Source organism: Falco cherrug, chromosome 9 (genome assembly GCF_023634085.1).
Source record: "Falco cherrug isolate bFalChe1 chromosome 9, bFalChe1.pri, whole genome shotgun sequence".
Lineage (NCBI taxonomy): Eukaryota > Metazoa > Chordata > Aves > Falconiformes > Falconidae > Falco > Falco cherrug.
In genome coordinates this window covers 12,258,727-12,284,857 of record NC_073705.1, presented here as the reverse complement: position 1 = coordinate 12,284,857, position 26,131 = coordinate 12,258,727, and the positions used below count along the sequence as shown (strand labels likewise).

Here is a 26,131-nt window from a genome sequence, read left to right as displayed (position 1 = left end):
GATAAGGAAAGGAAAAAGATTCTCCTGGGGACGAAGGGACAGAAAGAATAAACAGACTGAAGTGCAGCTAAAGCCATTATATGCTACAGAGATCCACAAACCCCAGGCTTTTAGCAGGAGCTGGACATGAAAAAAATATGCTGTAGAAGCCCCACAAATCTGTTTTCCCTGCTCTGTACATTTTCACTCGTAAAGCCAGTGCAAGGTGGTGTCGATCTTATCTCTCCTTGGGACATTTCTGTTAATAGTGCTGTAAGGAGGAAAGTTATAATCTCTTAAGCTGTTAGAAACAGAAAGTTTAATCAAGTAGAAGTTGATTAGATTTGTTTCCTGTAAAACACTCTGCTTTAAGGCTCTTATTTCCTGATTTCTCTCTTAACATTTGCATCTGCTGAATGGGGAAGACACTGCATTTCCAGAGAGGCTGAGTCTTGTCTGAAAAGCAAATCTTTAAAACATCAAAAATAAGTAAGACTTGCAGCGTTGGCTCACTTCTCATTAACTAACTCCTTGGTGCTTCAAACAGCAACTCTTTCCAGCAAACTGGGAATTGGTTTTTTTTCTTCTTTTCTTTAAAAAAAAAATATAACAGTTCTGTTTGTAATTATAACCTTACTGTTTAGCATAGGTCAACACTGGCAGATTTTGGGTTTATTATTAGTAGTTTTAGTTGACTTGGAACTTCCACCCAAGAAAAATGCTGACTTCTTGTGTCAACCCATCCCCAAGATGGGAAACTGCTGCAGCTGGGAACTTCCTTCCCCTCCTTTCAGTGAATTCTGTCGGTGACCATAACCATTCTCCAGCCAATTTCTATCCTTACATTAAACTTCCACAGGGACAAGCAGCTGGATGGAGTGAGTTTCCCGACCTCAACTGGCAATACAAAACCTCTCACAAAGGTTAAGCCTTTTCCTGCTTGTTTTAGCTCCCTTGGTTGGACAACAAAGCGCCGGTGTCGATGTGATTTAGCGGTTTTATGACCCACACCCTCGCAGCAGGAACGGACAGTCCTGCCTGCGCCAGCTCAGAAGGCAAAACATCACAGACGTGGCAGCAAAGGCTTCAGCTACCCCAGGCAATATCTGGGGCACCTGCTAGGCTGGTAGTGGCTTCACTGAAGCCTGTGTCACAGCACCGCCACCCCAGCGAGACAAAAGCTAAAGCAAGTGTCCCACAGCAACACCCACCACATCCCGACAGCAGCGCAGGCAGCTCGGATCTTTCCCCCACAGAAATAAAGAGGACTGGACACAAATGAGACTCCAACCCAGCCTCTGCTTCAGGCACAGGAGCCTCTTTATCGGGAAAACAGCTTCATTTATGGGGAATTTGAATCTTAAAATGTTTTGGTTGCATTAGGTCTGATGGATGGCTAACACACCTGCACTTCATGGGATATTTTAAGGGAACAGAATGGTGTCAAAGGGCCCATTTTCTCTCCAAACAGTGAATACAGCATCTCAATTTCTTCTCAACAGCTCTGTTCCTTGTTATCTGAGCACCAAACTGGTTGTACGCAGCAAGTAACAGAGAAAGGAGAAACGAAAGGAAAGACACACTTAAAGGTGGGGAAAATTTCAGGATCAAGGGGTGACACTGACATCTCACATCGTTATTTAAGACCTGCTGCTGGAGAAGGCTGCCTGCACACTTACCATCTGTGTGGACCCTCATTGCTGAGGCAGTGATGTCGGTTGTGATAGTGAAGTAAGGAATCCACAGATCCTGCAACAGAGGAGGTCCCAATTTTACTAAATCTGTAACCCTGCACTTAAACTAAAACCCACAGCTAACACAAACCAAAGCAACAACCTCTGTATCTTAACAGACACAAACACTGCACGAATGGAGAAAAACCCGTTAGCCCTGGGGTTTGAGTTCATAAATTTGTTTCTCACGCAAGCATTTCATTCCAAATGAAGGCACACAGAAATCCTTATTTCCTTTTTTAATAGCAAGAAATACTTGTTCCAGAAGACTGTCCAGCATACAGAGCAGCACAGAAACCTCATTACTCAAAGTAGAGTTCACCTTCTGATACCTGTTTTTCTTTCAGATGACATGGGAGGATCTGATAGCTCTCATCTAAAGAGATCCCCAGTCTGTTTCTTGCTGGTTGACAACGTCAAGGGAACTCACCTTCTATATAGCCAGTTCTTACCTAGGTCGCTAAATACCTGCTGCTTTCGGCCTCCCCTGGAGACATGGCACTAAGCTAGAAAGACTTTTGATCTCACCCAGTATGGCCATTCTTGCATTTCACCCAACCATTTCCACGCCAGGTGGTGTCCATCCACTACACAGAGCAAGTCTTCCGCAACCGTATTCACCGCAGAGGAGCACGTAACTACTCAGCTCCCCCTAACCCCAACCCAAGACTCTGGACCTGCCGGCAGCACCTTCCTTGCTTGGTTCCTCCAACACCTCGGTTCCTCCAACACCACAGCCCAAGGCAAAGAAGGAAGAACATGAGTCGCAGCGTCTTGACTAAACGATGTTCAGTCTGTACCTGGTGGGGGTGAAGCCAGGGGTCATTTCACAGCAGGAGATGCAGAGCAATGCTGCTGAGACCCAGCGCTGCCTAGAGTCAGGGGGCAAGACAAAGCTTTGCAGCATCACCTACAGGAATGACGGACCCTGCGAGGCAAACCCTCAAGAAGACCCGAGGCTACTTTGAGATACCACAGGGTAAAACAGTGGTGAGGAGTGTGGTACACGAGGAGGACGATACACAAAAAGAACGGCCGAGCTAAGTGCTCAGGGCTAGACTAAACCAACAAGCCCTGCTCCTGGCAGGGGAAGTTCTCATTTTTGTTTCAGCCGCATCTGTACTCACATCCCACTAGCTGGAAAACTGAATGGGGATGTGACCTCTGACCTGCACAGGAGTCTGTTGGAGGGAGGGTAGTTTGGGGAAATCTCCACAATGTCTCGTGAAAGGGCAGCCTGCAAGGAGGAACAAGGAGGACTTGTCTGAATAAGTTGAACTTACACCCAGAGAACAACAGCCGAGAGTTCTCTGACAATCAGCAAAGCTGAATCAAGGCTGAAGAGGTAAACCTGCCTTCTCAGCCTCTTCACCCACGGGACGTGGTGTCTGGCCCTCCTCTAGCATCGCTCTGATGTGCCTCAAACTCAAGCCAAACCCTCTGGTCAGTCTGTATTTCTGGTGTAAGCTCCTGTGCTGCTCAACACCAGATTGTGAACTGCCAAGAAGGAGGTTTTTTTCCCAGCAAGTTTAATCTCTTAAGCAGCTCTGCAAAGATGGTGGAATTGGGGAGGACTAACAGATGCTGCACAAGTATTACACTCCCATCTGGTACAAATGCCATAGGAAGGCGGATGAATAAAGTGTGACTACGAGAGTATTAGGGGTGCCTCTCCATGCTAAAGATATTCTGGTGATGGCAGATCTCAGTGCCTCAACCACATTTTAAGCAAAAATAAGGGAGCGGGGAAAGAAGTCTATCTGACGCTTCCTTTCGTATCCATGCAAACACACGCACAAAGGAAACCAAACCAAGACCTATCACGCAATAATGAAGATTGCATTTCTTGGATATCGTTCCATTTATCTCGGAGGCAGAGCACTATTCAAGTCTGAAACACGACTTGATAAAAGTCTTGTCTGATTCCTCACACCTGAGCCCCCAGCTGAGACGACCTGCAAGAATATTTTGTGATTCTGGCATGGGGGATAAAAATTCCAGAGCCTGGTGCTCTCCTGGAAGGATGGGTAACTCCAGAGGAAAATTGTTATTTCTTCAGAAACATCTTTCAAGCTCCTTTTCTGGATTTCTGCATGCTTTGCTTTCCTGGAAGACCTTGCACAGGCTGATCTCCTCTCGTGGAGCGCCTTTGGCTGACATCTCTAGCAGCAATCACGGGGGTTGCTGGTCACCAGGGCTACCACAAACAGCACTGTTGGGAATCAGGAGTACCTACGTTACGGGGGTTGTTAGACTGTAAATTTAAGAGAAAATGGAAATCTCCCTTTCAGCGTCAGAAATAACAGTCCAACGTAAGTGCTTCTGCTCCCTGGCTGATGCAGAAGAAGGATGAGGGCACGTGTGAGAAGTGCAGGAGGGCCACCTCACAGCCATAGGTGACATATATAAACCGTAAAATAGAACCTTTAGGTTGGAAAAGACCTTTGAGATCATCAAGTCCAACCAGTAATCCAGGACTGCCATGTCCATCACTAAGCCATGTCCCTGCCAGCCCAATGATTCCAAATTTTAAGCTGTTGTAGAGGCACAAGGGGCAGTACCCACCCCAGCCCCCTGGGTAAGAAGTTCTCAGGTTCTGCTACGATCACTGTGGATCCTCCCAGGAAGGAGCAGTTGTGGCCAAGTATCCAAATGTAATCTATGTATGCAAGGTTATAATTCACTCTTATTAATATGTATTTCCAGCTGGAAAGCACTGCTACCCGGCACCCTCCAAAACCACTGCAGCTACTGAGAAAAGATGGATGTTTGCACTTTAGACGCTTTCACATAATGCTTCAAGAAAACACTTGTTCGAAGCTTAACGCCTCTTAGTTCAGCTTCTTTCTAAGTTACCCTTTACACTTTGGCAGCTCTTAATTTCCATCTGTCTAGCAACATGACTGGTTAACCTGTGCTGATAACAGGAATTGCAACTGAGGGGTAACTGCCTTGCAGAGCTACATGACGTTTCTCCTTATGTATCCGATGGAAGTCTTCCAAGGTGAGGAAATCCTCAGGCACAGACTGGAGGGTTTAGCCTGTGACACTCAGCATGCAGAAAGATGATGCTGTTGCACACCACGAACTGGGTTTCCCTTGCACAAAATCTTGCTGTGACTGCAAGGTTAGAACAGATCATACAATTACAGCTGTTAAAAATCATTAGGACGGAATCTACCGCATCTTGAAAACAAGTGCAATAAACCGACTGCTGAAATCAAAAGCAGCGATAAACAGAGCAGGGGAAACTGCGGCCACCTAAGCTCAGAGGAGGTTTTTCTTCCACTTTGTCACTCACTCCTTCTCAAAGCTCTGCTCAACGTTATCCTACAGCCTCACACTGCAATGTACCATCCACGATTCACACCAAGTTAACCGAGAGAAGCCGGTGCCTCGCACCGCCGGCCAGGTCTCGGTGCTCTGCCTAAGGCATCTCCTCCGCCGCGGCCAAGCGAGGAGAGCAGAGCTGGTTTAGCCATTGGGCAATCACGCGTTTTCCTGTCAGGCACTGCTGACACCAAAGAAAGGACCCGGAGTGCTTCAGGAAAGGATGTGCATGATTAAAGAAGTGAGAGTATGGCTGGTGCTGCCCAAACAACCAAACAAAAATAACTCCAGCCTCAGAAGAACTTATCACTCTAAACCCTGTCTGCACTCTGCCCAGCAAAACGCTATTATTGTAAGCCACACGATGATTAATCACTTACTTTCATACTTGCATCAAAGTAGGGAATGTTTCTGATTATTTTTAATAAATATATTTAAAGTATATATAGCGTTATTTTGCTACATCATCTTTCATCACAAGGATTCCAAAACCACAGGAATAATTTGGTTAAAACTGCAAACTGGTTAAGATTGCCAGACTACCCGAACACTCTCTAAGCTTGGTGATCGAGGAAGACAACCATTGGCAATGTGCTTCATGAATTGCTGCTGCTGAGGGACGGAGGGCAGGCGGGGTACTGGATGTGGCTATCACCTCGGGCAGAGCACACATCACCCAGCAATTACAACAAGGCCACCAGATGCAAAACACGAAACACCACACTTTGACGTTATTGCAGTTTTCCATAGGCTGTTCACAAAAATACTCTAGCTTCAGAAATAAAATTTAAAAAGCGCCAAACCATTGCTACCCTCTTCAAGACCTTCTTCTGGTGTGCCCTAAGGGTCTCTTAGACCGGGGTTGCAGAAAAAATAATGATAAAACAGTCTCAGCAATTCTACTTCAGTGACATAATTTTAACTTCTGCTTTCAGACAACGGGATCCCTTTGTCAAACAGAACAGAAGTCGCTACAAATAATCTACTCCTTGTGTTTTCTAAATCCACCAAAGAATAGGCTCCTTCCTATATTCACGTAACATCACACTCACAGTTTTAATATATTTTCAGTCATCCCACAGCTCCATATTTCATATTAGCATGGAAGAAAGCTATTTCTGCTGCAACAGAATACGGTGACATCATTTACTATACATAAAGTGAATAAGCAGCCTACCTCTATCTGCTTATCTTTGAAGATGTTGTTGATGCTGTTGTTAAAAGCTGCTCCAGAAAACATAGAGGTTATTGGATATGTCAAGTCTAGAATAGTCTTAAACACTGAGTTCATCACCTGAAAACGAGAAGAAAAAAAAGCGCCATTTCAAAAGGTAAACACGTGCAAGAATCCATACTAATGTATGCATTAACATATGCAATTCCAGAGACATTGTATTGCAGATTCTACAGCCAACATGTTGGAAGCATTGCTATTTTCAGTACAAAAGCTGTCAAGGGGACAGAAATACAGCTACAAGGACTACAGCCAGTAACTCCTTGTAGGGTGCCGTAAATTTGAGACAAAAAGCACTAAGCTCTGCAGCCAGTTTGCAGCGAGACTATGGAAGGACGTACATTTGCATTGCTTCCCCTCCAGCCACATATCAAAACGTCCCTCTAAAGCAGCGTGCACAGGCTCAGGTTTCTGCCTTAACAAATGCACCCGGACGGTATGGTTTAATCTTTGATTATTTTTTTTTTATTAACAAAAATAAATTATTAGTTATCTCCCTCTTCATCACCCTTTCCATAGTGCACCTGCGGTTCACCAGCATGGAAAGGAAATAACAGATCTATAATATAGGAATCTATACCTTTGTACATCTCTCTTCCATCTGTGCATCACACCTGATTTTTCTGTCTTAAATCTTTTACCTGCCTCAATGTATGACTAAGGAGAATGTGTATGCGATTCTCTGGGACTGCCATAAGGTTCAGTTAGTCACACTTTAAAGAGCTTTAAACACACTTGCTATGTATCAGTGGCTGTTACTTGTCACTCCCAAAGCGAGTTATCGTGCCCTGCCCCTGCTGCTCGCAGCCAGCGTTGAGGTACCACTACAGGGCACTCTACAGGAGCCTGATAAACCACATCACATTTGGTTTCTTAAAGCACTACAGATACCTCACACAGCAACAGGCACTGTCAGATGTGTCTCTTCTAAACACACGTATATTGTAATTAATCTTGTATGGATCCTTCCCCCCCCCCCCCCCCCCCCCCCCCCAAGTGCATTACACCTGTACACTAACCTACAAGATAAAATGATGAGAATACCTAAACTCTACGGCATTATGTCCCCTAACCATGTTACTGGTACCAAGTCCTAACAAATCCTAACAAAATTCAATGCTTAATATATAACATCATACTCAATTAAATGCAATAGAAGACCAAAAAACCCCCAATTAACTCATTCGCAATTAAATAGGGTTTCGCCAGATGAAATATTTCTATTAGATGAAATGTTTTCTCTCTGCGTGTTCTCTATAATTTAACAAACAACTTAACACACCATACGGCATTGCACCCAGGCAGAGACCTACAGCATGGAACAGCCTCTAGACCTGCAATCTACTAACGGATCTGCGACCAGCATCTGGCCTTCGCTTTACTCCGGCAAGGATTTAAAGAGCAGGATTAGCCTACATTGTCAGGTCCAGCTGCTTTTAAACATATATTGGGTATCTGTCCAGAGAATACATGTCCAAGTATATACATATATATAAAAAAAAAAAAGCTCAATCCTTAAAAACAAGTATATACAGCAGGAAACACGGGAGAAGGTAAAAGCCTTAGCACAAAACCAGTTATGAACCTGCCACCTTCATTCTTGGCTTTGTTTTGGGTCCTGGTGGGGTGAGGACAGTGTGCCAGCCTAACTATAGGCATGCTACCCACAGCTTCAGAGTTAAATGGAATTAGTTTTGTACTTAAAATTAGGGATTTGGTCTCTGGCATTACTTCAGAATGAATAATACAGGGGAAGAGGCATTTACAAAAAGTCCTTTATTAATACAGAAGCAAAATTTCTCCAACTCAGCACCAAACATTGGGCTATCCTTGTTGCAAATGATCTTTATAATGCTGAGCCTCTACATTTTCCCTGCAACTAATGCTCACAGTAATCTCGCATATGAACAAAATACTTCTAATTAATGGTTATTTCTTAATATTCTCATTTCTCGTAACTGGAAGATGCCCTTTCAGCTGACGCTGATGGCCAAGAGCCTCCCTCAGCCTTCCAAGAATAGCTGCTACCACCTACCATTCCCCAGATAAATTAAGTTAAAGATCACCCTCTGGAAAGGCAGCCAGAGCCTTCTGACTTCTGTTCCACCTCGTACTTCTCCGCCACCCACCAGCACAAGGGCCAACACCGGTGTCTCCAAGAGCCACGCGGCTGGGGCTCCCTATGGCACAGCAACGGGCAGACCAGCCTCCGGCATCTCTGCCGATTCCCTTGGGAGCAAGCGAACATTTTGCAATTCTTCATTAACTTCTCATGAACTTTCATTTCCACAGCTCTGCGGCACGATGAGCTTTTTTTTTTTAAAAAGCCCTTTGATGCTAAAATTCTTTTTAAAAGCTACCCTGTGGTGCAAGGCAACTTCAAGGCTCTGCTCTATGAGCAGAACAGGAGCGAACACACAATGATGGGTGAAAAGAAACCTGAGCTGCAATCCCTGGCTACTTTGTTCTTTGATGCAGAATGGTGGGAAAGCAGAATAATACCAGGATTTTCAAATGTTCCTAAGTATTAAAAAAAAAAAAAAAGGGGGGGGGGGGGGGGGCAAGGGCATGGGAAGACTTGTTTCAAGAACAAAAATTTAAAACAGCAGAAAAGATTAAATATTTTTTAAACTACTAGAGATAGCATCCAGAATTTCTTCTAGTGCCTACTCAGTGTTCACATACAAAGTTTCAATGAAACAAGCCAAGGAATTCATAATGAAAAAAATGTTGAAGACAAAATAAAAGTATAACTCAGGCCAACAATTTCAGACAGACAGCACTACAGGGATGTATTTATCCCAAAGGCAGGAATTACAGATAATGGAATTTCAGATATAAAGGTAAACTATTAAGAAATCTCAGAGTTGAAGAAAATGAAATCAATCCACCTAAGAAACAGTAACCTCCTCAGAGTCAGGTAAAGGAGAGAATCAAGGCAGGTAAATGTGTATTTAAAATCAGATTCATATGTGCTGATCCTGCAACATGAACATGCCACCTGCACAATCATTAGGTGACGTGATTACGGGGTAGAAACAGGACAGCTTGGAGCTCTGACTGGGCATCCCTAAGCCACAGGCACGTTTGGATTTTGCATGCAACCTTCTCTCTGAACTTCCCAAATTCTAATGCTTGACTTAGTGCTAATTTCAACACTCCAAAAAACAGCATTGATATGAATATAAACCATCAGGCCTCATCACTACAGGAAAATAGATATTTTTTTTCCTGTACCTCTTGATACAACAGTTTTTAAGATTTAACCAAAACACACCCAGTATTTGTGCCTTCTGTTGTTAATAATCTCATCTCCACCTGAAAGGCAACCAGAGGGAATGCTTCTGCTTTTCCCTTGCAAACCAGCTATGTGCCCTGTTTTAATTTTTGCAAGCAGAGAAGCCTAGTGAATAAAACTTTCCAAGCTGGTTGATAAAGTTTTAAAAATGCAATTAAAAAGCACCAAACCACAGCAGAGTACACCTTGGCAGGCCAATGCTGTCCTCAAGCACCAGCAGGCTGGAGGACACCCAAAGCAGGTTCTCTGCTGCAGCTCAGCAACCCAATTTAAGAGACAATATGTGCACATCCATTAACGTGCAATCTGTAATGAACCTCTTCTTTATTTAGGACTCACCATGCGCTTTAAAGAGCTGCTTTAGTTTGTATTACCTTTTGCTGCGCCTGAACCAGTGCTAAGGCACAGTAACCAATGCTCCCTTCACCTGGAGGTCTGCGACCAGTTTATTTTGCTGATGTCCTCTGGTCAGGAGGTATCTTTCCCATAACAGCCCGCCCGCTCTTCATGCCAATCTAGTTTGGCAACATTTGCAGACTCAGATTTTGTGGTTTTTTTGCAGGGATCAGTCCTTGTAGCTGTTGTTATACAGGAAGATTTGGCATACAAACAAAAGCGTGGGATCCAAAGTGATTTACCAAACACTGCACCTACTAATGATGTTCTCCCTTTCTCCACAGCAAAAGGACCGTTTGGTCGCATGGGCATCCCACCCTTCCCCACTAACCCTTCCGCCCAGCCACGCAGCGAGCTGCTCCTCCCCCACGCTCCCAAGCCATCCTTAACCGGCACCAGGTCCCACATGGCTGCAGGTGTAGGTGTCACCCCAGCGTGGAACAGCAATCTTCCTCAAAACAAGAGATTTAATAGATCAGGAAGAGGATCGGGATCTGGTCTAACAGCTGCTTGGTCTGACCCAGACTGAGGTTGATGGTTCTGCCTGCCCTGGGCCAGCACTGCTGCCTTGGTAGCAGGCAGCTCAAGGAACTGAGCTGGCCAGAACCTAGCATGACAAAGAAAAAAATAATACATTTTGGGGGGGGCCAGACCAGCTTGTTAAACCACAGTACCACCCCAATGCAAATCCTACAGCAGCATTAGGGAGAGGCAGAACCTCATGACTGTGACCTCAGAACCCCCCTACACTTACTTTAGCTGTCATGCAACTGCAGAGAGCAAACTGCAGCATCCGACCCAGCAGTTCTTCATTCTCATTATGGGAAGCTTTTTAGCTACACGTCCCTGTAACTACATTCCCCTCAACAGTAGAATATTCCAGTCTTCGTGAAATATTTATACTTTGAAATATTAACTCTCCAATTAAAAAAAAACCCAAGAAAACACCACAATCTGCAAACGTGAAAGCTTTTGTTTGTTTGTTTTGCTGGTTAAACGCAGGTACAGAAAGCACACAGAGGCAATATATAGTAACTAGCCTGACTAGGAATTTTCATACCACTCTGTATTTTGACAAGAGTCACTTATTTCTTTGCTGCTTCATTAGGTCCAGAAAACACATCCCATTAAAAACATCCTTTCTCCCAGCCCCAAGTGTACAAGTAGAGATATGCCAATTCCTAAAAATGCTAAAGACTGAAATAACTGCAGGACAAAACCAGCATTATATTTTCACGGATAAAATAAATACATTTTTAAAAAAATCAGAGAGTTATCTAATCCATCACAATGAAGACATTGCAAAAAACCCCAGAGGCTAAAAGAGCCAGGCTGCAAGGTTTTGCAGAAAGAGCACTCAGCAATAACCTTCCCCAGCAAAAGCTCACAGGCTTTAAAGGAGCAGAATCAGCAGCTCCTGTAGCAGGGAGCGCTCACGCCCTTTTGCATAACGTTGGTTTAACGAAGGATGCTGCCCAGAGCATCTCTTGCACCGCAGCCACCTGCTGCAGTGGTCCTCACCAGCAGCAATGCTGCTCAGGAGGACAGCGGGAATGGTCCTGCAACTCTGGGACACTGGCAATTTTGGGGGCTTATCTGATGGATTTGTCACCTTGCTCACACTTGGTCCCTTTGGGTGGATCTTCTATGAATCCCCAACAAAGCTCCCTGTTATCACACACAGAGCCGGCGCTCAGTGAAAGGAGCCGCTCAGCCTACAGCTGCTGCAACGCAATACAAGAGAAAGTAACTCAGAACAGCCACTGTTAAAAAGATTTATAATCCCTCAAGCTACTTTGTACATTAGCTGTGATCTGATCTTGGAGAGAGGGTTTTCATTGCTTTCTTCAAATTTACAATGCAACCATTTTGCTGGACGGTGCTGTTAACAGTGAAAAGGGCTTCAAACAGAGCGGTCTTTTTTTCATTCTCAAACCCTTAAACAATTTCTGGTTTGGATGGGGGCCTGGCAAGCTTGTCAGAACACTCATGAAAAACCTCAAGAAAATCCATTCTTCATTAATAAGATGAAATGTTTGCTCTAAGAAAGGTCATTAACCTCTCCTCCAGCTGCTTATTTGCAGATTTCAAGGTACCAATATCTGAAACAGCCCGAGGCTGGGCCAAAACCTGCCTTTTCCTTTGTGAAACATACTCTGAGCTTTGCAGTTTGTGTTCAAAAGTATATCAATAGATTTAACACTCCTTCATTTCATCATTAACTATGCCTGGTAAAAGCAAGTGTTATTCCAGATTAGGCTGGCAAGCTCAAGATCTGCAACGCTGGAAACGAAGCTGCCTCTGATGGGAGCACAGCCCTGAGAAAATAGCATTTCCAGCTCTGCATCACCCCCGGTGCAAAAGAGATCTGACAAGTTAACAAACAAGAGGAGAGGATCCTTTGGACAAATGCATGGAGGAAAATTCCATCACTGTAGCCCAACCAAGCGCAAAGGGGAGAGGGCAGCGAGCCACGGCTTGCTGGGGGCGAGGAAAGCATCACCCTGCTCACCCTGCCCAGATGCTCTCCTGTAAATGCCTGGTAGTGACCAATGGGGGGAATAAAGAGCGCAAGGTTAAACGCGTGTCTGACACGATTCAGTACAGCTGGTTTTATGTCCCTAACCTCCTCCACGCCTGCCATTCCAGCAAACTGCTCTGCATCGTAAACAGTTTATGATTCGGGCACTTCCCAACCCAGCCAGGCACAGGCAGTTCTTAAAATAAAAAGCACAAAATCCACTTTCTTCTAGCAAACGGTGACGGGGGCATGAAACAGAGTCCCACAGCTCTCGGCTCACCACGACAGCACAACCATGCTGGGGCCTCAAGAAGTATTTTAATGCCCCAGACTGTCCAGCTTGCAAAGGGGCTGGCATCTTATCAAGACACAGTGGGTTTTGTCTCAGAGCCGTGGCAGGTTGGAAGGCACTCGGGAAGGGTAAGCAGCACACACGTGCCAGCTACAGGCTCCTATTTCCCCCCAAACCTCAAGATTTAAGCACACCCAGAGCTTAATATAATTTAGAAAATTCGCTTTGTGTTCCTTCCCTTCTAATAAGAAAACCAACATGAAAATGTGGGTTTCACAGGAAGACACAGGGCTGTAAGTAGCAAACTTCAGAAATAACGCTGATCTCCACGTGGAGTCCATGTGAACCAGTGCAATCCGGTACTGGTACAACTGTCCCCCAATATCTTTTAATAGATAAATTCCCCCACAGGAGTCACTATTTCAAACCACCTTCCCAAACCTTGGTTTCACTATGAAAATATGGTTTTGTAATAAATATTGAAAATGTAAAATTTCTCCGGAGCCAGAGTACCGCCAACTCTGGAGCGCTCGGGCTACACCACGAATTACACAGTTTGTATGTAGTTTAGAGAAGGATTACCTCTGTCAATCAGTTCCACTGAAAAATGACAGCATGTGAGAATGAAAGAGAGAAAATTATACAAAAGAGAAACACATTTGTTGAGAGTTGGAAAGGAAACAGAGTCCAGCAGGTAAAAAAGAGAATATAAACACAGGCTAACACACTTAAACAGCATCCCTCTACATTTATAGTGTGACTAGAACTCGTGCAAAGTCAAGCATTCGACTCCTGCCTCCTCGGGGGCTCGTGCTGGCCACCAGTGTGCCAGCCAGCAGCTGTCCCAGTTTGCTCCCGTCCCACCAGGCAGGGGTCCCTCTCCTACAGACACCGGGACGCAGGTGGCTGCGCCTTCCCTGCGCTGCTGCCCGCTCAGGCTCGCCGTCGAGCTCTCGCCCTCCAGCTGAGAAGTGCAACGTTTCCAGCACTTACCATGGACCACTGCCTGGCTTTGATCCTCATCTGATTGTAGCTGCGCTCTTCGGCGTACAAGGCGCTCATGAAAGCGCCAATAGATGTTCCTCCGATCATATCCACGGGGATGCCGGCTTCAATCAGCGCTCTGATGACTCCCACTTGGGAGCATCCTCTGTGCCAAGAAAAGAAAAAAAACCACGACATGATCAGACAAACAGCCATTGAAAGAGCATAAAGACCCGAATGCCATCTTCTAAGGGAACTCAAGCGTGCACTAGCTGAACTGCCAATCTATTGCTAAACAAGCCTTGATGCCAGAAACAAACATTGTGAGTGCAGAAAGCTTCAAATGCCCCCCCTGAGGATCCTAGGGGATACAGACCACCCAGCATCACTTCCGTACGAAAGGCAGCGATACAAAAACAACAGCCAAGGGCCAAGCCAGTGGATACACGAGGGAAAAGTCTACACAGCTTTAAGAGCGCGATGCATCAAAAAATCTAGCAGGGTTCTTCCAAAGCAGCCAAGAACAGCTGGATTTCAGAGACTTTTCCACACGTTTCTTTTCCAGCGATTCTTGAGGGAAACTCAGCCAGCCTGGGATCACGGGATGGGTCACCACACGGATTAATAATGAATTTGAAGATGGAGCAAAGAGCAAGAAGAGACAAACAGTGACGAGAAGGCAGCAGTTTCACCTGTACACAGCCCCAGGCAAGGGGCAGATGAGGAGGCAACATCTGAGAATGATACAAATTCCTTTAGGATAGTAAATGTATTCCTTGATTTCAAGATGTGCAGAAGGAGCTCAGAGCAATGAAGGATTCAAGTGATAAACAACAGATGAACCTCAACGCTGATGGGACAAGAGAAAAACTGAAGTAGCAATGCCCCCACAGCAACGAGCTCTTAACTAGCTCTGCTCACACGGACAGATTTTGGAACCACTGCGGACATTCTCTGAAAAATATTCACCTAACGTTCAGCACAAATTCAAAAGGCAGTCAAAGAAAGCAGAATGAAACAGAAAACATAAGAACATACATCCAGGATGGACCAGCATTTTGAAAACTACAAGCAAGCTCAGTCTTCTCACTTATAAAAAAATAAATATTTTTTTTTAAAAAAAGGCAAAACTAGAATATGACAGAAGCACAAAAGATGACCAGAATATGGAAAGGACTTCACATGAGAAGAAACTAGAGCTGACTCTCCGACTGATGAAGATCACGACTGATGGGGGACACGCAGGGCCAGCCAACGATATCACCATGCAGAAAGTTCAATGTAAAGGAAAGAATTTACACACAGACACATGTATGCAAAGCACAAACTGCAGAAACTGCTGTTACCATATGCTGAAGAGGTCACATCACAAATGGATTTAAACATGGACAGGATGAAGCAAAGAAACCAGGCTGTCAGTGGCCACTAAGTAGGAAAAATCAGAGGTGCAACCTTGCTAATTTCTGCAAATAACTCATTTCTGAAGCAATCGACACTACCTACGACCAGAAATGAGAGCACAGAGCTGGAGCGTTTGATCTGATCTTATAAGCAGTGATCCCCTAACGGGAGAAGGATCCTTCTCCATTCTACAGAACCATTACAAAACCAAGAAAAATTAGCACGGAGGCCGACTGCCTTCTTTTCAGTACAAAATTATGTTCTCTGGTTTCAAATGCTTTGTCCAGTTAATACCAAGTACGTCAATTAGTTCATTCCACCTGGATGGATGCTTTGCAGTCTAAGCTATACAGCAGTAAAAATCTTCCTTTCCCCCTTTTCATCTCATTTTTCTGTTCCCCGCCAGTTTGCTCTATTTCTGTCCTCCTTCCCCTCGCTGTTTACATCCTATAAATACTTGCTAACAGCTGCCAAGTCCACCATAGGTGTCATTTGGCCAAGCTATGCTGAACACATTCTTTCCATCTAAATAAATCCCCTCCAGCTGCTGAAGCGTTTTGAGACAGGTTCTCGGTTATACTGGTGTAAGTGACTTCATGACAGACCTGCGCTGCTGCAACCCACGAGCAGAAAATGGCCCATTTAGTTTTCCTCTCCAAATTCTCCTTCCCCTGCTTTACTATTGCTTCTTCTCGTAAGATGCCCCAAGTTAAAAGAATGGTATTTTTATCCCTGCCAGAGGAGCCCGCTGGTTTTAGGCTTTCATGATTGCAATTATTTTTGCGATCTCTTCCCACGCCCGGCACATACTGCTGCCTTATCCCTGCGTGTGAGCCACGGGCTGGCACCGGTGTTCCGCTGAGGATGGACCTCATGCCATCCAACTTGCTTCCTGGAGAAAGCTACATCACGTGGATTTATTAAGACCGATTTGTAAAGCATTTCCAGTTAGAGGGCAATGTTAAACTGGCCAGGGCTAGCTGCAGACTGGATTCGCTCCTTTTAACCTCTTCTGAAACCGGATCTCCCCATTCACATGTCCTTAAGATACGGGGGATTTGACGTGCTCACTCTGGATTTCTTTTTACTTTTTTTATTTGGCTGTATGATGCCCTCAAATGAACGACACAAGATTGTGACTCCTGTTGGCAAGCCATCACCTCTGTGTCGGGCAGCAGCAGAGCCCCTGCCAGTATCAGCTCACGGGTAACAGCCACGCATCTCCAGCAGCCGCATCCATCTCAAGGCACCGACCTGCAAGATGGGAACAAAAGCACCTTTCTTGCTCGGAAAGGGACCTCCTAGAAACTGCCACCCCAAGTTAAGTTTATACATTTATACAAAACTCATTGTTCCAGTCGAGGCACCCCGAACAGGAGCATTGGTGGCTGAATCTATTTGTGCAAACTAAACCCTGAAGAAAGGCTAAGACACCCGAACTCGTCCCGTTTCTCCATGTACCACCCAGCCTCCCGAAGAACAGGAACATGTTGGGTTTTTTCCCCTCTCCCTACAGCTTCAGGCCATCATAACACCAGCAACGCTAATACCGCAAAACTTCTCAACAGCTCCTCGCAGTTGGTTTGCTCTCGGCCACTTTTTCACAGCTCCCGGCGTACGTAAACACGGGCAGGCTGCCAAGGGAAGCCGTGTGCCGGCGCCTTGCCAAGCGGCACGCAGCCCGCGGTGCATCGCGGGGAGCCGCCGCGGGCAGCTCTGCTACAAGCATGGAGACACCGAAGCCAGGAGCTAGGGCCCTGGTAATGGTCAGAGCAGGGAAGAAAAAACCCACCCTGGGATCAAGCAGAAAAAAAACCCAACCCAGGGATCGTGCACTTCTTGTAATACCAGGCGCAGTTTCTTTCGGGCAGCATGTGGGAATACAGGTGCGTGGCAAGAGGAGCACAGAGGTGGCTTGTGTCTGCGCTGTACGTACACATCAGCGCCAGAGCACTCGTGTGGAGCGGAGGAAGGGAGGGGGAAAATCCCCCGTTACCTGGTGGACGCGGAGCTGGATGTCACGTACTCCAGAAGAAAGGCGGAACGGGGGAGCCCGCCTCGACAGGAGGAAGGAGTGACTCCCATGGGAGATGCACAGTATGTCCCGGAGCTACACCCATAGCTGTCCTTTGCCTTAACGCTGCCTGACAGTGCAGCTGGATGGAGCGTTTCCCCTGCCAGGATTAATGCCTGTCCCCAGGACAGTGACAAGGCCTCCTGGCACCAAGGACAAACGACCTAGAAGATTATTTTCAAATAATTTGCACCAGAACCCAAAGATTTGCCCAAGAAGTGCGAGTCTATTAACAAAACCTCCTTTTCATCACCCATCACTCCCTAGGACAGGCCTGATTAATTAGCGCCCTTTGCAGAGAGAGCAGAAACGGCACCAACCAGTTGGAGGAGGAACTGGAAAGCAGAGCCACACTCCATTTTCACGCCTGCCACGTCCTCACAACCTGATCTGAGCAAGGCAAGTCGCAGGCTGCTCTGTGCATCAGCTGCCCCGAAGCGCCGCCCGCTGCACTACCCACCGAACTCATGCTCGATGTGCTTAAAAACCCTCCAAAAGCAGGGCTGTGCTTCTTAAAGTTCCAAGCACCGTTTCTTCTTTACTACTAACCGTCACAAATAAATGACCATGAAGCAGGGAGAGAAGTGATGGGGTAGAAGGCGTCCTTCCTTGAAATAACACCACACAGCAAGCAGAGGACACAGCCTTTCTGGCAGAAGGTCTTGCAGGAAAATTCCTGCTCCTGAAACAAGCCCTGCTTTCATCTCCCGGGGAAATGCCACTGGCATGCGACTGTAATGCACAAAGGCCAGAGCACAACTGATAAAAGAAAAATTCTTCTGCGAGACGTGCATGTGTCAGCTCCACACGTGCCTGCCAGAGCTCAGATTAGATACGACTCTCAGGAAGAAGCGAGCAAATGCAGCAGGATGTTCGAGATTAAAGTGTCAGCAGGAATCCAGGCTGTCCTCTGTGCTCGGATCAGGGGGCTGAAGAAAACACAATTAATACAAAAATAGAGCCTATGCACCAATATTTTCTCCACAAGCCACATTTAACAAATCAATAGGATGTTGCTTGTCAGCATGAGAAAGAATAAGCGTGATACCGTGAGCACGCAGGGAGGGGACACTTGTTTTTCAGCCCGTGACCAACGGAGCAGCAAGGCAAGGCTGCAGCGTGACCACGCTGCTCACCTCCAAAGCCCACTTCAGTTTCAGAAAGGAGGAGAAAATACAGCTCAAGCATTCAGCCTCCCCGGCACCCATCTCTCCTCCTAATTGACTCATCAGGATGAAGGAGCTCTCTGTGAATGCACTGAAGAGATGCTGTTTCCTTTGGTTAAAAACAGGATTAAGGTCACGGCTGCTGCAGAGCTCTGCTGTGCGTCTAACCAAAGCCTCCCCGGAGCGGGACACGCAGCTTCTGCACCGCCTTCCTCATGTACTTCACTGGCAAAGTAGGCAGAAAAAAAATAATAGAGGAACTGCCAAGGGGACTTTAAGCTCCACTAGAGCCTAACAAACCTGAATTAAGGCACCCTCACAACTTTAAAACTCCTGAAGAAGCAAAGCTATAGGAGTAAAACCGGCTTTTCCTCGCTATAACGGCTTTGATCCAAAGCACGTTACAAGCTGTTGTTAGACCACCCAGCTTATGGGGCAAGCGCAGATGAACACGCATTTACTGTATCGGCTTTAGAGATGTGCAAAAGTGGTGCATTGGGCAACCGTTCCCCCACGGCTGCTTTGAAAGCAGTAGGGAAAACGTAGCAGAAAACAACTAGAAGGTGACTGAGCTTCCAGCCCACGGGAATGGACACCACGTCCCGAAATGCCGCCAGGCACAGCATGCGGGCTCACCTGGGCTTCTCGGACCGGGATCCTGGGGCTGGTGACTATCAGCAGGTCTCAGATCAACAGATACGGCTACATTCACTACACAATATTATCTGAACATCTTTTGTGGTGGTGGTGGTAGACACCTCTCAGAGTTATTCTGGAGGTGCTCGCTGTATTGGAGCAGGGAGGAAGATTAGTTGTTACTTAAATTAAGGGCTATACAGAGTGGTATCTGACACATAAGATAAAGAGACGTTACTTCTTTGTGTAAGAAGCAGCATTTTTTGGTGTGTGTTTTGTTGCTGATCTTGACACTGAGTGGCACAGTCACTGACTTCGAAATCAAGCAAGTCGCCTACAAGTTGCAACGGTATTCTCTCCAATTTGACACCTTCAATCTTTTGCAGCTGCAACAATAGGTACAACATCGCTTTGGAATTTAATTGTACTTGTATCTTTCCGATAGCATTATTTCCCAGCTTTCCCGACCACAAAACTTCCCAGTATCAGAAGTTTCCCAGAATAATTACAGTGATTATCTGTCGGCTCAAAAGGATAACAGAAAACAGACCACTGCATTTTGGCTGCTACTGCTTGTGCACTTACAAGAAAGCTTCCAATCTGGACAACGTTAATTAATTAAGCCCCATTTGTAAGCTAAGTAGAGGGAATAATCCCCCATTACCGGGTGCTCATCCTACCATCTACCAGCAAGATCTTTCCCAGCAGCTGCCCTGAAGGAAGCTTTCTCCCTTCCGCTGCCCATTTTGAAAACTATCCCCAGATACAGGCGTCTTGATCCAGGGACCTGGATTCTTCCCACCTTCCCCTCCATTTTTAAGTCAGAGCTAAGGAGCCACTTGCCCTTTACCCTTATGGATTACAAACACTACAGATCGCACATGAACCTGTGCACCCAGCGCAGCCGCGTTCGGCAGAAAAAGCAATTCCTATTTTATCACAGCCCCAGTGAAACCACCTTCCTGCAAGAAAATCCAAATACAATGTCCTTTTAGCACGGATCTTGTTTCTGCTTTATAGACTAACTTTAGAACAAGCTTTAAACAGAGAGATTTGGGCCTAACAGAAATAAATGAGCAAAAACTGTTCAGCCCTTCCACGAGGGCTGTCAGGTCTACCCAGTCCGGGTGTGTGAAGGGCTACATGAGTAAGCCATCAGAGGGGAGAAAAAACGCAAAATAAAGACAGGGTAAAAGTAAATCAGAAAACACACCAGAGTTTTTTTTCTGATCCCATCTGCCAGCACACTCCGGTAGGTGCATGCAGGAGAAGGAAGGAGGGAAGAGAGGCTGAATGGCAAACCGCGCTCTGCTGGGGATGCCAAACAAAATCCTGCCTCTTACTCTGAGCCAAGAAAAAATTCAGTTACCTGCAAGGAAAGATAATTTCTTTGGAAAACAAACATATCCTCCTTCCCCCACCCCTTTGAGACTTATTTGTGAAAAGTCTTAGAAGAGCCCCTTTTGAGCACAGGGTCTAGAAGCTGCACAAGACAAAAGCACAGCACTTGAAAGAATCTAACTGAGATTAATTACAGCTTCTCCAATCTCCTCTTTCTTAACGGGAAAGCTCACTGCCCACATAAAGTTAGACATAGACACCTAAAAATCACAGCAATGCAAGAGCTTTACAGCCTTCCTCGAAAGCACATGGCCATGCCAGCAGAGCATCATGATTGCTACGTGGAAAGTGTTCCCTCAAACTCGCAGCTCTGTAACGTGGCACATGTTTTTTCAGCTGATAAAGAGAGATGCAAAACTAGTAACAAGTGTTAAACCACAGCTCCACCACCTCCTTGTTTAATTTCAACTGTATATCAAAGTACTGCTATGAATAAATGAGTTTGGTGGGTTGAAGACTGGAGATCAGGACAGGACAGTCCAAATAAAACCACTTGCACTATTTTTTATTTTTATTTTAAAGTCATAACTTTGAAGTAGATGCCTCCCAAGCTCCTGCTGCTTGGAGGATTTAATAGAAGCCATTAAAATCTTCAACCTCCATGGCAAATAGGAGCAAATGAGCAATTACATAGGTGCCACAGATGGGAAAAAGAAAAATCAGATCATTAAGCATTACATGGCTGCCAAGCCGTATGAACACGGCTTTTATGTGCATGTGATGACCCAACCATTACACAACTCACCAAGCAATTAGCATTCAGATCTGGGAACAGCCACGTGGCTCTGTCTGTGTTTAAGACAATTGCACTTTGAGGCAGAATTTTGAACAGATGCATAAACACAATTAATATGGCTGAGCTCTCGGGCAATACACAAGATGGTTCTTCCCGAAGAAATCAAAGCAAAGCCTCTTAGGAGCAATTACTCTGCAGTCTATTACCAACCGTTTGCAAACAGAAAGTCGGAGGCCTTCCGTACGAGTTCACAGCCACGTCTCATGAGGTTTGCTCAACAAAAGCAAATAGTGGGAACTCACAATTTTATTTTTAGGGCTTGGGTTTCGTTTGTTCAAACAACATGCTCTAGGGCTGACCTGGATAAGACTTGAATTAGGTATCCAAACACAAGTTATCATCATCTTTTCCAAGGAAGAGCCCACATTCCTTACCTTTCTCCCTCAGCCTCTACAGAACAGCACCAAAAGTAAAACACCATGTCAAAGTTGTAATTTTATCTTTAAGGTTAAACAGTTTAGTCTTTTCTCTGTTATTTTACCTCTTGGATATCGCCTGAAATCAAATCCGCTTTTTTTGAAAGACACAGGGACTCCAGGAGCCTGACTGCACGGCTGACACTGGAATTCAAGTTTCAGCCTGGTTTACCGGCACGTGGCAATGGATGCTCCGCTCATGACAACAGCCCAAACACGCAGGGCACAAGCCATTCCCCAAAAGTGTATACGAATAATTACAAATTGAAGCCCCAATACATCAATCTGAGCTTCAAAAAGGGATGTAATAAAAAATTACAACTCCACTGTGCACTGAGGTACAGATAACTGTCTACACACACACAAAAATAAACTACAGGTCATCAAATAGCTTCTCTTCCTCTGAAATGCACCTACCCCAGCAGCAAGCTCACTGTACGAGGAGGAGGAGGAGGTCTGCGAGCTGACTAACGCAAAGGTCACTAGGATTAACCTCGAGGCTGCCGACTTTCTGCCCTTCCAAATGTCAAAAGACAGATTTGGCCTGGTGTACAAAGGGATAGAAAGATAATGTGGGAGAAAGACAGCTGGAAGAAGGATCTCTCGACTATTCAGGGTTGTTTTCCATGACACAAAGCAGATTCAGCCTCTTTTGTATCAGGATGATGCTTCCATGCTGCAGAAATTTGGCTTCATCAGCCATTACTGGCCACTGATAAACAGCAGATGCTGGACGGTAAGCTTCACTCTTTATAAAGGAAAGGAAAAAGCATTTTTCAAGTTTCTTTCCTATTTGAGTTGCATTTCCTGACACCCTTTACAGCACCATCAGGATGAGGAATGGGATCCTTTTAGCGGTGCATGTTCTCCAAGACCTGTCTTGCCACAGAAAAGGAAAGCAGAGTCCTTACACGCCTTCTCAGTGCCTTCAGCAAGCAACTGGAAACAAAACATGAATTTCACAGATGCTGCCTGACTGTCTCAGGGGTAGAGAAAAAGAAAATCCAGGAATTGCAGAAAACCCTCACTCTTACCTTGCCTAAGTAGAAATTAGGAAATGGTGCGACCTAAGTGCAGAAGGACCTGATTTGTGCCAGACGGGCTCTCCACGGGGCTGCCAGACACCAGGCTGGAGACAAGGACCTTGGCCAAACCCAGGCAGAGCCCAGCACCACCAGCAGCCACCCTCCGCACCACCAAGGCTGCTCCCCTGCCTGAGGCCGGCGCTGGACCCACATCAGCTCTACAGAGTCACACATGGCCACGACCAGCGATTAACCTCTGCACGCCACCAGGAGAGCAAATGCACCCCCTGGCTGGTCAGGACCGGGCACGTCCTGCAGACCGAGGAGCTCCACGGGACCTGCTGGGCTCCATCCCAGCCCCTCTCCCAAGGCATCGCTGCGCTGTGGGAACAGGCACCAGAGCTGGTGCTCCCAGAGCTGGCTGGGGACTGCAGGGTGTGCTCGGGGGGCTCTGCTGCCCACAAAGGCAAGGATACCCTCAAACATTGACCATATCTCAGCACCGTACCCAGGCGACGCAAACAGGGCCACCAGCAGCCTGGTTACTCCTCAGCCACCGCACAGCAGAATACAGAATTATCACAATAATTGGGCTGGATGTCAAGTTTCAAGCAAATTCCCCTGACACATCCAATCCAAGAGACAAGAGCATAAATCCATATAGATTTAGAGATGACAATACCCTCCTAAAACCCCAAACAATTCCTAGTGGCAATGATTTACACTACTTTTCCATCCAAGTGCTTCAGAGCAATTTACAAAGGGTGACCGGCAGGGATGCCCAAGCTAAGGCGGCCAACGCCTCGTTTTACAGAAGACGACGACAAGTCACAAGCCTTTAAGCCGTTTGCTCAAGCCCGTGCGATGTGCAGGAGCTGAACACCAGTGAGGTGAGATCCTGGCTGCGGTGGTGTAACCCCAGTAGCTGCCGTAACTCGCACCACCACGCGCTCCTCGGGGAGGCTGTTGTTGCTCTTTCAGAACGATCCCAGCCAAGGTCAGCATGAAGAGCTATGGTTTTAGCAAGAATTGTTGTTTCATAATTTACTTCAGAACAAGTGTTTTCTCAGACTATGTCTTTTGAATACTTGAAAGAATCAGAACCTCATTTTAAAGCATTTTTCAAGCTGTCAGCCCTCTGTTTACTGTGAATTTTAAGCTCTGGGAGAGAGAGAGATAACAAACAAAAGGAACACCTATATCCCACTATAAACTGCTGAGAGCAGCCCTAAACATTGCTATCAATAAATCCATTTAAAAAATGCAGGGTGGTCCTGAAGCTCACTCCATGATCTGACAATTATATTCCAAAACCAAGTGTATTTCTGTTAAATTGACACGTCGGGACACCCCCTGGTGTGGTAGCAGCTGCCGGCGCACTACATTTTTTGCAATAGGTCCTCTGAGAGAGGACTTGGAAGTGAAGACTGAGAAAGAAACTAAAGGGCAGATATAAAGACAACGAGCAGGGATGACGGGGGAATGAAGAGGGTGTGAAGAAACTGGGTAACCTTAGGGCTTGGATGTGTCGAAAGGGAAAACGGAGACTTACAGCCTAACAGAGACATGGCCAGGTGGAAAAGGGATACAGAGATTATATACGATCTAGATAGCAATGGAAGCATAGAGAAAACGTTATTAAGCAAGTTCTCAAGATGAGCATTACTTTTACGCTCCAGCTACAAGGAACTCATAGCACCAACACGTCTGGGCCCCACAGAGCCCCCTCCCTCGCACCTCAGTGTGCCCCTCACACTCAGTCTATGTAAAGCTTTGAACCCAGCAAAGCAGATGGAAAACATTTACCGTGCTCCAACTTACGTGACAAACATCAAGAGTCCAGGAAATTCCCAAGGGATTTTCTTTCATCCCTTCTATAATCTCTATATTGAGTACATTTAGGATCCCATGGGGAAAAAACCCCAAACTACTCTGTGCTCTTACCACAGTATTTTCAGAGCATGCCTCTGGAGATAGCTGCTGAATCCACGCAGCAAATTCCTTCCCTCTCCCCCCACCCCCCAACATTCTTTTAACAGCACGTTGTCTGGGTGGCTGTGGTCAAGTTTAATAGTTTAAAAAAGCAACTCCCCTCATGCTTCCAGTTACTTTTACTACACCCTAGAAGGCTCACCTAGCTTCAACGTTTTCTATGCAGTCTTCCCTGTTTCCAGGGAACAGATGCTTCACTCTGCTTTCGGGGACCATGGAGCAAAGGATGGCAATCCAGAAGGGACCTCACCGCTAGGGAACTCGCACAGCACCAGCTCCCAGCGCTCTCCTCTTGGAGGAGCAGACCTTCCTGCGCTGCCATCTGACCTTGGTCTTTGCCAGAACTAACAACAGCCCCCCCGAAGAAGAGGTTTTATTTCTAACATCCTTTCCTGGCAGCTCACTGCCCCACAACTGTTGCATTACCAAGTTACGTTGCCGAGTATTTGTGTCTTTACTAATTTTGGCAGCTTGTCAACTTTTCCTTAACCAATTCAAGCAAGGGAAAGAAAACAGGGACTTCATAGCTTCTCTCAGACAAAAAGCTGATGAGAATTCCATGGGAGGTGAAAGCAGCATATCTGTTGCCTGCAGTGATCCTCTTGCCAAACACTGAAGACTCGTAACACGCAATGAAGTGAGTTTCTCAGAGTTAAGATGGCAAAATCCAATAAAGTAGGAAGCGTCGAGCTTCCTACTTAATACTATGAAGCAACTAGGTAACAGTGTAACCACAAAACACCTCCTGTTCTCAATTATCATGAGAAAATAACAGAATGAAGAAACAGTGTGCTGTCACCTCGGATGGGACCACCAGGTTTTTCTACATTTGAAGGCTCCTCTCCAAGTTCGAATAACAAACCAGTGAGAAAAACAAAACAAACCCCAAAACGTACTTGCAGGTTTATTAATCATTTCTGACTCCTCACACAAGCATGCTGCCAATTCATCCTCTGCACTCATGGCAATTCTGGTACCAATTAATTGGTGGGAACGTAATTAAGTGCGGCATTACAGGTCGTGGAACATCAGCAACACGTCCCTTCTGCTCAAGGCAGTCAGGGGGTCCCCGAAGGCTCCCTGACCCAGGGGACAGCAACACGCAAAGACACTTTCATAGGAATACGGTATCTTACAGCACAGCATTTACTGTAAAAACAATAAATAAAAAAAACACCCAACCATGTCAAGTGTTTTAGATGGATAGGCCAGGTCATCATCACCCAAATTAAATTCCTTTGTAAACAAGACTGAGCAGGGGAAGCACCACAGGGTTGGTTCACACATAAGAGCTCCTTGCCTCCTAGCCAAACTGGTATGCTAAAAGCAGGCATCAACATTCAGAAAAGGAATACGATCTGGTAAAGTTCTCAAAATGACTGTTTCAAGATTTTCCTTACGTTATGTTGGGAGTTCTTCATCAATCCTTTTGTACCGTGATTGCTCAGAAAGACGCA

General features: G+C 45.8%; 1 protein-coding gene across 5 annotated transcripts in view; it reads right to left on the bottom strand.

The window, feature by feature from the left end:
- Nucleotides 1–26,131, bottom strand: part of PNPLA7 (patatin like phospholipase domain containing 7) — a 125,499-nt gene that overhangs the window by 19,491 nt on the left and 79,877 nt on the right. For all 5 annotated transcript variants that reach the window (XM_055720455.1, XM_055720452.1, XM_055720454.1 and 2 more), the window contains exons 27-29: nt 13,777–13,933; nt 6,220–6,336; nt 1,659–1,728 (exon numbers count right to left, since the gene is read on the bottom strand). In XM_055720455.1, coding sequence (XP_055576430.1) covers nt 1,659–1,728; nt 6,220–6,336; nt 13,777–13,933 — 344 coding nt within the window. The remainder of the gene's footprint in view (nt 1–1,658; nt 1,729–6,219; nt 6,337–13,776; nt 13,934–26,131) is intronic.